The following is a 13,512-nucleotide window of genomic DNA, read 5'->3' on the forward strand; positions in this document are numbered from 1 at the left end:
CTGATGGTTCTGCCATAATGATCATCCTTCGCTCTGTTGAGGAATACTGTTGTATGTGCTCAGTGGGGAGCACCCTTGTGAGTGAACCATGAGCGGTAAGGGTTCAAGTCCCACGCCAGGTTTAGTTCCGTTAATTAATCTTGGTTTGAAGTGAACTTTTACTGTCCCAAGTGCACCGTTTTCACATTTTTACATCTAATCTTCTTCACAGATAACCAAATTCACTCTTCGCGCGCTCAAGTAGCCATCAAAATCCGGGACATCAATGACAATGCACCAGAATTTGCGGAACCTTATGAAGTAGAAATGTGCGAAAATGCTAACACAGGAAAGGTGAGTATCATTGGGCAATTTCAAATATTCTGGTTGGATTTCTCAGGACTGTTGAGTGATTCAAAATGGCTGGAAAGTCTTCACAGAAACATGGAAAATATGAACAGGAGTAGAACATAGAACAGGGCCTGTACAGCGCAGTACAGGCCCTTCGGCCCTCGATGTTGCGCCGACCTGTGAAACCCCTCTAAAGTCCCTCTACACTATTCCCTTATCGTCCATATGCCTATCCAATGACCATTTAAATGCCCTTAATGTTGGCGAGTCCACTACTGCTGCAGGCAGGGCATTCCACGCCCTTACTACTCTCTGAGTAAAGAACCTACCTCTGACATCTGTCTTATATCTTTCTCCCCTCAATTTAAAGCTATGTCCCCTCGTGCTAGACATCACCATCTGAGGAAAAAGGCTCTCACTGTCCACCCTATCTAATCCTCTGATCACCTTGTATGCCTCAATTAAGTCACCTCTTTTGGTCCTTTGAACCTGCTTCACTATTCAATATGATCTTCGTTGCTTCTCTATCACAACGCCATATTCCTGCATTCTCTCCAGACCTCTTGATACCTTTAGAGTCTAAAAATCTAATTCCTTCTTAAATATATTCAGTGACTTTACCTCCACAGTCTTTAGTAGTAGATAATTCTACAGGTTCATCACCCTCTGAGTGAAGAAATCTCTCTCTCTCCATCTCAATCCTGAATGGCCGACCCCCTATGCTGAAGCTGTGACTCTTTGTTCCAGGCACCCCCCCACCCCTTCCCCAGCCCGAGAATACAATGTCCCTCCATCCAGTTTGTCCAGCCCTGCGAGAAAGTTATGCATTTCAATGAGATCCCCTCTCATTCTTCTCAACCCCAGTTGAAAGTCGACCCAATCTCTCATCATGCAACAGTCCTTCCATTCCAGGAATCGCCCTAGTGAACTTTTGTTGCACCCCCGCTATGGCAAGTATGTCAGTTCTTAGATATGGAGACCAAAGCTGCACACAATACTCCAGATGTGGTCTCACTGAGTACAACTGCAGTAAGGCAGGTTAGGTGGATTGGCCATAATAAATTGCCCTTAGTGTCCAAAATTGCCCTTAGTGTTGGGTGGGGTTACTGGGTTATGGGGATAGGGTGGAGGTGTTGACATTGGGTAGGGTGCTCTTTCCAAGAGCCGGTGCAGACTCGATGGGCTGAATGGCCTCCTTCTGCACTGTAAATTCTATGATATCTATGATAATCCCAAAAGAACAAAGAACAAAGAAAATTACAGCGCAGGAACAGGCCCTTCGGCCCTCCCAGCCTGCGCCGATCCTGATCCTTTATCTAAACCTGTCGCCTATTTTCCAAGGATCTACTTCCCTCTGTTCCCCGCCCGTTCATATATCTGTCTAGATGCATCTTAAACGATGCTATCGTGCCCGCCTCTACCACCTCCGCTGGCAAAGCGTTCCAGGCACCCCCCATCCTCTGCGTAAAAAACTTCCCACGCACATCTCCCTTAAACTTTCCCCCTCTCACCTTGAAATCGTGACCCCTTGTAATTGACACCCCCACTCCTGGAAAAAGCTTGTTGCTATCCACCCTGTCCATACCTCTCATAATTTTGTAGACCTCAATCAGGTCCCCCCTCAACCTCCGTCTTTCCAACAAAAACAATCCTAATCTACTCAACCTTTCTTCATAGCTAGCACCCTCCATACCAGGCAACATCCCTGCTCCTGTTTTCAAGTCCTCTTCCAAAGAAGGCCAACCACCCATTTGCCTTCTTAAGGGTCTGCTGTATCTGCATGCTTGCTTTCAGTGACTGGTGTACAAAGACACCCAGGTCCCTTTGTCCGTCAACATTCCCAATCGGTCACCATTTGAATAATACTCTGCCATTCTGCTTTTCCGATTGAGATCGATAACTTCACATTTATCCACGTTAAACTGTATCTGGCAGGTGTTTTCCCATTCATCCAACTTGTCTAAGTCACCTTGAAGCCTCTTAAACATCCTCCTCACAGCTCACAGTCCCATCAACCGTTGTGTCATCAGCGAACCTGGAAATATCGGCTGAGATTCTCTGCCCCCCCCAGCTACCTGTTTCTCAGTGACGCGCCGTTCGCTGGCAGCGGGATTCTATCTTCTCGCCGCTTGCCAATGTGATTTCCCATTGTAGCCATCCCACGTCGCCACAAAACCAGCTGGTGGGGCTGCGCTCCCGGTGGGGATATTGAATCGCGACGACCGGTAAATTCCAACCATTATCTCTGATTCCCTCGTCCAAATCATTATATTGGGAATAGCTGGAGTCCAAGCACTGATCCCTGGGGGACCCCAATAGTCACCGCCTGCCACTTCAAAAAGGCCCATTTATTCCTACTCTCTGCTTCTTGTCTGCTCACCGATTCTCAATCTATACCAATATAGAACATAGAACAGGACAGCACAGAACAGGCCCTTCGGCCCTCGATGTTGTGCCGAGCAATGATCACCCTACTCAAACCCACGTATCCACCCTATACCCGTAACCCAACAACCCCACCCCCCCTTAACCTTACTTTTTAGGACACTACGGGCAATTTAGCATGGCCAATCCACCTAACCCGCACATCTTTGGACTGTGGGAGGAAACCGGAGCACCCCGAGGAAACCCACGCACACACGGGGGAGGACGTGCAGACTCCGCACAGACAGTGACCCAGCCGGGAACTGAACCTGGGACCCTGGAGCTGTGAAGCATTTATGCTAACCACCATGCTACCCTGCTGCCCCAATTACCCCAATCCCATACGCTTCATAATCTACAGCATTTTGGAAGGTGGCAATCAACGCTTTCACTATTTCCATGGCCACTCCCTTTAGTACCCTTGGATATAGATTCTGAGGCCAATTTATCGACTTTCAGTCACATTGATTTCTGTTATTTTTTTTGAGTCATACTAATTTCCTTCAATTGCTCCTTCTCCCTGGTGTTACAACACTCTGGGCTAAAGCACGGGCAGTTCCAGCCCACTTGACCCGGAGTCTCAACACAAATGAATTAACCAATACTTCTTAGAAAAATACTCAAGTAAATTACAGTCACCAGGTTTGTAAATGTAAACACAATTACTGTTTTTTATAATGAGAACTACAATGAAATATGTAGCAAATACAATTGGTTAACTGTTATCTAATTCCTAATTACCCACTTTAATTGCCCCCCCCCCCTCCACACAAAAACACATAAGACAGGCAAACAAAGAGGGGAGGAGAGGGGTTTAAAGTAAAACATATGTAAAAGGACAAAAAAGAGTCTTTGCTTCAGATGGTGGTGTTCCTCGCACCTTACTCCTCTTCAAACATGGCTTTCAATTTGAGGTTTTATTGCCGATTCCTTCAGGTCTCTGTAGTGTTAGGAATACAGCACTCACAACCATTCTGGGGGAAGAAAGAGTCCTGGTCCTTTTTTGCAGCTTGCAGTTGTTTTCCTGTCGATCCATTCATCCAGGTTCTCTGCAGCTTCAAGAACACGGTCTTTCTAGAGAGGTTCGGGATTCTCCGCCCCCCACGCCGGGTGGGAGAATAGCGGGAGGGCCTCCCAACATTTTTCACGCCCTCCCGCTATTCTCCCCCACCCCCCCCTCCATGCCACAAATCGCCGCTCGCCAAGGCCGATGGGTCGAGCGGCCAGTCCTTCACGCCCATTTCAACACGGCAGCAAACACACCTGCTTGCTGCCGTCATGAAACGGGTGCCAGATGCCCGTTTGGGGCATCTGGGGGCCCGATTGGCACGGCAGTACCACTGCCGTGCCAAGGGGGGCATAGGCCCGCGATTGGTTCCCACCGATCGCGGGCCGTGCGTCCGTAACGGACACACTCTTTTCCCTTCGCCGCCCCGCAAGATTAAGCCACCACGTCTTGTGGGGCGGCTGAGGGAAAAGACGGCAACTACGCATGTATGGGTTGGCGTTGTCCAACCTGCGCATGCGCGGCTGACGTCATCGGCCGCGTCAGCCGGCGTGACGCTTGACGTGCGGCCTTGATGACGGTCGTCAAGGTCGCACCGCCGTGACGCACGGGGCCGCGCTCCTATCCCCGCCCGGGGGGAGAATCGGCCCCGGAAGTGGGCGTGAAGGCTGCCGTGGGTCACGGCCTGTCCCACGGCAGCCTTTACGATTCTCCGCATGTGCGGAGAATCTTGCCCCATATCTTTGTCCTTCTGTATCCAGGAGTCAAACCTAAACTTCTTGGGGTTCCGAGAACCATCCCACTGGAATTGGCCTTTAAGCCAATTCATTGGCCACTAGCCTTTCAGTCAATTCAAGTCCCAACCCAACTCTCTCTCTGAAGCTCCTGTTCAAACTAGCAGAGACTAGCAGAGTGCTCTTTCCTGTACCCTCTGAGTTCCTCATTCTCCCTGCTGCTCGACCGAAAGACAGATGTCCATTAATCACCCATAGATCAAAAAATGAAAAGAGCAAAAGAAAAGAAAGGGAAAAAAAAGGAATAAGCACCTTACACCGGAACCTTGGTTTCCGAGCAGTTCTGGGACCTTGCTTGTGTCCTCCTGCATGACCATTGACCAAAGTAGTTGTTTAGTTGCTCTGCCAGTCCCTTGTTCTCTCTTAGAAATTCCCCAGTTTTGGACTGCAAGGGACCTACCTTTATCTTCACTAATCTTTTTTATCTTTTTACATAATGAGAGAAGCTTTTAGAGACAGGACAATGGAGAGTTAATGGTTTCTAAACTCACTCATTTGGGAGTTTTAATGAGGAGTCTGTGTTCCATTATGTTGTTGCTATGGTGACCATCTAATCTACAGGCCAAAGTTAAAGGTCACACATAATGCTATCTTCAGAATGGGAACAGTGGGTGTTCATTGATCACGATTTCTGAGCACTGATTAGATTTTATCTCCCTCATTCCCTCCTATCAGCTCATCCAGACAATTAAGGCTGTGGACAAGGATGAAAACGCAAATGGACCGCGGTTCACCTTCAGCATAGCTCCGAATACAAATTTCACAATAGGAGAGAACACAGGTAAGGTGCTGGGCTCCCTGAGGGCCCAGATGCTGTCAGACCTGCTGAGATTGTCCAGTATTTTCTCTTTGCCCCAGGAGGTTCTCCCTTGTGTGTGAATCTTAAACCAGGGATCACGGGCTGGATTCATCCACAATGGGACTATGTCCCCACGTTGGCATACAAATACTGAAGTTTTACCCCAGAGAGTCCTGTAAAAAAAAATCTGCTAATTCAATGCCCTACAGGGGGCTAGCAGGGACCCGGAGTAATTCACGCAGCTTTAGTTGTGGAAACGGGCCCCCACTCGTCCTGTTCGGAGTCCACTCAAGCGCACGGTGATGGGCTTCAGCGGCCGTGCCGAGCTCCATGGTGGACTCGGACCAGGGAGCCAGACAGAAAAAATTAGACACCCCTGATCGGCCACGCGCCCGAGCATCTAACCGTGCGGATCTATTTCCCGGCCGCCTATAAGCACCCCCCCCCCCCCCCCCCCATTGTCTGATCCGCCCCGCCCCCGACCAGGGCGGCCGCGGTTTGAGTCCGCAGTCGCTACGCCTGCATCCTGACCGGCAATACCAGGTTAGTTCCACGCCGTCCAGAACTCGTCCGGTCGGGAGCGGAGGATCGCTGGGCGGGCCTCTGTCAACGAGCCTCCAGCCGCGCGGGTGCCGGAGAATCGTCGGACCGGCACTGAAATGAAATAAAAATGAAAATCACTTATTGTCACGAGTAGGCTTCAATGAAGTCACAGTGGAAAGCCTGGGCCCGATTTCGGTGTGAAAGTGGATTCTCCGCGTTCGGCACGGTGTTGCAGAGAATCCCAGCCGCACAGTTTCAGGATAAGGGCTCTCCCATTGGTTTGGGAAGTGTGAAAGAATTTCCTTTCCTCAAGGGCAATCTTTGGAATTCTCCACCCTCGCGAGCAATAGGGTCTCAGTCATTGATGGGCTGAATGGCCTCCTTCTGCGCCGTATCAATTCTGTGCTGCGTTAAACAGGTTTGTGATCTCTGAGGGGGACACGGGTTTGGGGAGCAGGCAGGAAAGCGGAGTTGAGGCCATGTTCCGATTAGCCACGTTGGATTGAATGGCGAAACAGGCGGGAAGGGCAGAATGGCCTGCTCCTGTTCCTGTTTCTTCCATTCTGTGGCAGTGAGCTCCACACCCTGAATAAAAATGGTTTTCCTGAATTCCAGATATGATTTATTGCACCTCTGCCCTCCTTTCTGTTCAGACTCCCCACAAGTGGAAGCATCTATGTCTACCTCATCAAATCCCTTTTAAAAAAATATATTTTTATTCTCCTTTTTCACATTTTCTCCCAAATTTACACCCAACAATAAACAATAATCAGTAACGAATGCAATGTCAATCCCCATATCAATAACAACGATCCCATCCTCCCAACAAACCCCCCAAACATTCGCCCTCATGTCAACAGAATCAAATGACAAAGAGGAATTAGGAATCACCCATAGTCACCATCAACACACTCAGTCCCCTTCCCCAACCCTCCCAGCTGAACCCCCCCCCCCCACACTAATGTTCAGTGTAATCCAATTCTCGAAAGTGCATAATGAATAACGTCCATGAATTGTAGAACCCCTCCATCCTTCCCCTCAGTTCAAATTTGACCTTTTCAAGCATCAAGAATTCCAGCAGGTCCACCCGCCACGCTCAGGCACAGGGTGAGGAGGTTGATCTCCCAAACAACGAGGCGAAGGCTACAACATCTCTCTCCATGCCTGCTTCCAACCCCGGCCAATCCGATTGTGCCGAATATGGCCTCCCGAGGGCCCGGGTCCAATTTCCCGTGCACCACATTAGAGATTACCCTAAAAATCTCCTTCCAGTAATCTTTCAGCTTTGGACAGGACCAAAACATATGAACGTGGTTTGCGGGCTCCCCCCGCAATGTTCACTCACATCTTCTACCCTCTCAAAGAGCCGGCTCTTCCTCGCCCTTGTAAGGTGCGCTCCATACACCACCTTCAGCTGTATCAGCTCCAACCTCGCGCACGAGGTGGAGGTGTTCACCCTCCGGAGCACCTCACCCCACAACCCCTCCTCCCTACCCTCTCCCAACTCTTATCAAATCCATTTTTTAATGTTTTTAAGACCCTGTTCGGTCACTGGCTCAGTTTTCCCTTCTTTAGTTGAAAGATTCCAGCTGGTTCAGTCTTACCAATTAACTGCACCCTCAATAACAGTACTGCATGAGGAACTGGAAAGATCGCCCCGGATGAGATCATTTATTTCAGGACAGACGAGGGGGTTGGGCTTCCCAATATGTCGGACTCGGTTGCACTCTGATCAGTAACTGCGGCATCAGGCTGGCTAGAAGCTAACCATTCATCACCTCAGTCTCAGAGAGAATTTTCTGCTTCTCTATTTCATTCCCCAGTGACCTGTGAACTTGTCTTCAATCATGAGCATCTCAGGGACTAATTAGGAAGAAGATATTCTGATCATTACTTGACACTATTATCGCAAGTGATTGGGAGCTAATAAAAATTTAATGACATTCATTTGGAATGGCTAGTATCACACAATGATCTGATAAGGAGCTTCCCAATCAATGTGAAGCAATCAGGAAAATAGGACCTCAGAGATGCCCATATTTCTTGCTGCTGTATTTATCAGCAGCACAGGAACACAAGATGTCACAACGGCAAAGTCTGCAGAGAAATCTGGCAGGGTGGAGAAAGGGATCATTTTTATTAGCGTTCGATAAAAGAGGATAGGCCCATCCATTTATTGACCAGCTCAGTCTGAACTCAAATACGTTTTTCATCAAAGAACTTATCTTAGAGAATGTGAAGCTTCCATAGACACGATAGTTATTGAAAACGGGAATGGTTAGGCTGAGGGTTGGTGAACGAAAAGCCCTTGGTGAGTTCTGTGGAAGGGATGCTTGATTGAGTCTGCCTTAGAATCTAAAGGTGGATGTCTCTGAATCTCTTTCTGGACAGTCTTGCCGTGTGTAGGGCGGAGCTCTATCAAGGAGCTCTATGAAGGTTAACATCCAGTGGGAATGTTGTGACTGTTGTATAACTCCCCCTATTGTATGGGCTGTAGCGATCAAATCCTCCATTGTAGAGGACTGTACCTGCTCTTGGCTCGTTCAGAGATTGGCAATGCAATAAAAGGAATGTTACTGAATCCTCCTGCTGAAGAGCTTGGAATATATAAAAGTAACAACTAAGAAATAAAGACCAGGAAGGTTCCAGAACCAATCCTGGTCTGTTCAGTTGGCAGATAAATATTCATGAGAAGCATGACTGCACTTGATCACTGTTGGACAGTGTTGACATGCGGATGTGAGTTGATCATACATAATGCATGATGCATGCTTTTTATTACCCTTCCATGATCATATTCCGATGCTATCCCCCATAATTCATGATGTTCTCTCTGTGCAGTAACAGGGTGGCATAGTCGCACAGTGGTTAACACTGTTGCTTCACAGGGCAGCACGGTGGCCTAGTGGTTAGCACAACCGCCTCACTGCGCTGAGGTCCCAGGTTCGATCCCGGCTCTGGGTCACTGTCCGTGTGGAGTTTGCACGTTCTCCCCGTGTCTGCGTGGGTTTCGCCCCCACAACCCAAAAATGTGCAGAGTAGGTGGATTGGCCACGCTAAATTGCCCGTTAATTAGAAAAAATAATTGGCTAATCTAAATTTTAAAAAAAAAACACTGTTGCTTCACAGTGCCAGGGTTCCAGGTTCGATTCCTGGCTTGGGTCACTGTGCGGAGTCTGCGCGTTCTCCCCGTGTCTATGTGGGTTTCCTCCGGGCGCTCCGGTTTCCTCCCACAAGTCCCGAAAGTCGCGCTTGTTAGGTAATTTGGACATTCTGAATTCTCCCTCTGTGTACCCGAACAGGCGCCGGGAGTGTGGCGACTAGGGGATTTTCACAGTAACTTCATTGCAGTGTGAATCTAAACCTACTTGTGACACCAATAAATATCATTATTATCCAAGTCCTTCTGTCCCTTGATCTGACCCACCTCCAAACTCTGCCTTTCCCATATCCCACTCTTTCAGCCCTGTGTCTATCCCGTATCCTCTACCCTGCCCCTATCGCACCTCCTTACTCTGTGTCTTGTGCCCATCCATGCCCGTCTGTCCTGTTCCTATTCTCTGCCCTACTCCTGTCGCTTCCCCTCTCTGTCTGCCCTGTTCAGGTCCATCATCCTCCTCCTCAGCACAATCCCTCATTAGTGTCCCAATTTACAGTACCCAGGGCCCTTTGCAAAGCTTTGATATCCAAAGCCATCACTACACTTTAACAAACCTACAGTTCTAACAGTCCCCATTTCTAAACCCGCCATATTAATAGCTACACAAGGAGATGACATATCATTGCAGTGTAAGAATGATGACATTTCCTGCCCTTATTAAAGAGCTTATTGCATTATACATGTTGTGCTACTGGAGATCACATTGGGCAAGGAAGTTGAAAGTTAATGAGATGCTTTCACAATGTGCGAGATTTATTCACCTCCTCCTCCTGTTGAATATTTATGTATATGCTTTATAAAAAAAATGATTATAATCGTGGGAGAAAAATAGCTGTTGTAAGTACATTCAAATTTGGGAATCAATCCTACTGAAACTCAAACCATGTCTCACATGCTCACCATTTGGAGAGCAGTAACAGAAAAGATTTTCGATTTAGGTTTTGGGGCAAAGTGAAGTTTACCCATAAGAGGGACAAACACCAGAGGCACTTAGTTTATTTAGTGTGTGTGTTTGTATTTCACACTTGGAGTATAGTGTTTAATTCTGGCCGCCACACTACCAGAAGGATGTGGAGGCTTTAGAGAGGGTGCAGAAGAGATTTACCAGGATGTTGCCTGGTATGGAGGGCATTAGCTATGAGGAGCGGTTGAATAAATTCGGTTTGTTCTCACTGGAACGACGGAGGTTGAGGGGGGACCTTATAGAGGTCTACAAAACTATGAGGGGCATAGACAGAGTGGATAGTCAGAGGCTTTTCCCCAGGGTAGAGGGGTCAATTACTAGGGGGCATATGTTTAAGGTGCGAGGGGCAAGGTTTAAAGGACATGTACGAGGCAGGTTTTTTCCACAGAGGGTAGTGGGTGCCTGGAACTCGCTGCTGGAGGAGGTAGTGGAAGCAGGGACGATAGTGACATTTAAGGGGCATCTTGATAAATACATGAATAGGATGGGAATAGAGGGATACGAACCCTGGAAGTGTGGAAGATTTTAGTTTAGACGGGCAGTATGGGTGGCGCAGGCTTGGAGGGCCGAAGGGCCTGTTCCTGTGCTGTACTTTTCTTTGTTCTTTGTTCTTTATTGGAGGTTAGTGAAGGTGAACATGTTCTCTGAAATAGAGAATTTGTTGGTGGTGGCCTAATTTAAACTTTTGAGATTATGTCAAAGTTGATCAGGGCTATTCGTTCACTAAACTGATGAGAGTTCGAATGGCGGAGACGTCTGGAGGGAGAACGTTTTTACAGAGTGACTAAGTGTAATGCCCCTCAAGCTAAAAGCAATTGGGCAATTGGCTTCCATCTGAGCTGTGTGTGGTTTCCCACACTGCCACCTAAAATATTGGTGGGGATCATGGCCGCCCCTCAGCGTGGAGTGTCCATCGCCCGAGACGGAATTTCTGCCTCACACTCGGGAGGAGCTCCTGCCTCATGGACCAGCCAGCTCTGTCCTCCCAGCAGCCCCTCTGGGAGCGTGTGGCCACTGCCGGTACTGCAAGCAGTGCCGGGGTCCACAGGTCTCAAGAAGTCTGCAAAGGCGATGAGGGAGGGGGGGTGGGGGGGTTATGCTGGCAAGGTACGGCAGGGACAGAACACCTTGCTTTGGGTGGGGGGGCGGGGGGGGGGGGGGAGGAGTGCCCAATCTGGAAAAAGGTGGGACATCGGGGAGAACATCCCCGTCCCTCATTCCCCGCTGTTCTTCAGAATGAAGCCATGGGATCTTTCATACCCACCGGCGAGGACAGGCAGGGACTCAGATTAGGAAGCACCGCGGAGAGTGCGGCACTCTCTCAGTACCATCCTGGAATATCAACCGAGGTTTCTTTGATGCCGAGGCAAACGTCCTCCTAACCGAGCCACAGGCCGCTCCAGTGATGGAATTCCACTTTGACAATGGAGTGGGGGATGGGGGGATGGAGAATAGCCACCAAGCCACAAACAGCTGAGTATTTATCAAAGGAGACCACCTGGTTATAATGGTCACTTACAATCCCTGTGATCCATAACAAATGGTTTCGGGCACTTTACTGATATATCCTCCAATTAATTAAATCTGCCACGTGATTGATGACTCTGGGTAGAGTCGTTAACCTTGCTGCCTTGCCGTGGAACACTCTGGTTAACGTTCCGCGGCTTTCGCTCAGAAATCTCTGCGCTCCATGAAGGGGTTAAGGAGGCCTGAACTGATGTTTCACACTCCAGCCTTTCACAGACCTTTGTCTGTGCTTGAAGACTGCCTTGCACCTGTCCCATGGGTGCTCATTATCCTCACATTTCAATACACCATTTATTTTTTGGCTCTTTCTCCGATTCTCTCTGTTGCAGGGCTGGGGGCACTGCACAGCAGCGGCGCACAGTTCCCTGCCCTGAAATGCCATCCTTCCTGCTGGAATTCTGAGTAGTGAGTGCCAATGGGGTGCTTGGCTCCAGTTGTTGCTGGAGGGAGGGGGTGGGCGGTCACTGCAGCGAGATCCCATCTGAAAGGGCATGTCATGTGAAACATTCTGTAACAGTATCGAGCAATTGGCTACAAGGACCGCGTGGGTTCGGCAGCTCCTGTGTCCCCGAAAGCTGCTCGTGACCAGTTGCGTTTCATTTCCTCTTTGTACTTCCTACTCTTCAGCATTCCAAGACCCTCAAATTGTGAGACTCCCGCAACTCCAGCTTCTCCAACCTCTGATGACAAATGGACTGTTAAACTTTGCCTGGAAGCAATTACTTGGCTGCTTTAAAAAAAATAAATACTTGGGCCTTACAGCATGAGTGTGAGTGCTGTTCCTGTGCAATGTCAGTCCTTCATCAGAAAACAATTTCATCCTTAACCCCCCCCCACTCCCCCCGACTCCTTTTGCTTCACCTCTGGGGTGGGTGCTCATGACAGAATAACACAGAGCTGGGTGGGTTTGAGGGGCTGAATTGCCTCCTCCTGCTCCTGATTCTTATGTAGAAGAGGCCACGGCAGCACAGTGGTCAACACTGTTGCTTCACAGCGCCCGGTCCCAGGGTTCGATTCCCAGCTTGGGCCACATTCTGTGCAGAGTCTAACACGTTCTCTTCCCGTGTCTGCGTGGGTCTCTTCCGGGTGCTCCGGTTTCCACCCACAAGACCCGAAAGACGTGCTGTTCGGTGAATTAGACATTCTGAATTCATGCAGTGTTAATGTGAGCCTACTTGTGACACTAATAAATTTCCTCCCGCGGTCCAAAGTTGTGCAGATTGGGTGGGGCTATGTGGACAGGGCGGGCGGGCGGGCATGGGCCTAGGTGGGGTGCTCTTTCGGAGGGAATGTGTATACCCGATGGGCCGAGTGGCCTTCTTCTGCTCTGTCGGGATTCTATGAGAAAGCGATTGAGATCGGAGAGGGGGATTTGTTTGAAAATTCCAACTCTAAAATCAATCAATATTTGTTATTAAGAGTGTTAAGATAGTTGGGAGGACGCTGATACTCATTTTGTTGATTGTGCCTTTCATCTCATGCAGAAGTATTAAGGGATTGTGTCCAATGTTACCTCACTCATCACCAATTTCCCCCCTCGTATAGGGCACAGTGCTGACATAAAGGTTCGCCGAGGAGCCATGAGGCGGCTGAAACAGGAAGTCTACCACTTGCCGGTGGTAATCTCAGATGGTGGGGTCCCCCCCATGAGCAGCACCAACACCCTCACCATTCAGGTGTGCAGCTGCAGTGCGGATGGGAGTGTGCAGTCCTGCAATGTGGAACCCTTGACACTGCCGGCGGGGCTCAGCACCGGAGCGCTGATCGCCATCCTCACCTGTATCATTATACTTCTTGGTAAGTGGAGGCAGTGATTAAGGAAAATTAAAGTGAAAGAGAGAGGGAGAGAGAAAGGTAGACTGAGGGAGAACGAGAAAAAAACAGAGGGAAAGAAAGGAAGGTGGTAAAAAAAAAAAAATCTCTGGTATTTCCATCGCACTTTCCACAACCTAAGGATATCCCAGT

The 13,512-nt window shown here is 48.9% G+C and overlaps 1 protein-coding gene across 1 annotated transcript in view; it reads left to right on the top strand.

The window, feature by feature from the left end:
* The window catches only part of LOC119971087 (cadherin-11-like), a 209,250-nt gene that overhangs the window by 189,731 nt on the left and 6,007 nt on the right, over positions 1-13,512 (top strand). The window contains 3 exon segments of the mRNA XM_038806239.1: positions 212-333; positions 5,230-5,335; positions 13,093-13,344. Coding sequence (XP_038662167.1) covers positions 212-333; positions 5,230-5,335; positions 13,093-13,344 — 480 coding nt within the window.

Source organism: Scyliorhinus canicula, chromosome 9 (assembly GCF_902713615.1).
Source record: "Scyliorhinus canicula chromosome 9, sScyCan1.1, whole genome shotgun sequence".
NCBI classification, from domain to species: Eukaryota; Metazoa; Chordata; class Chondrichthyes; order Carcharhiniformes; family Scyliorhinidae; genus Scyliorhinus; species Scyliorhinus canicula.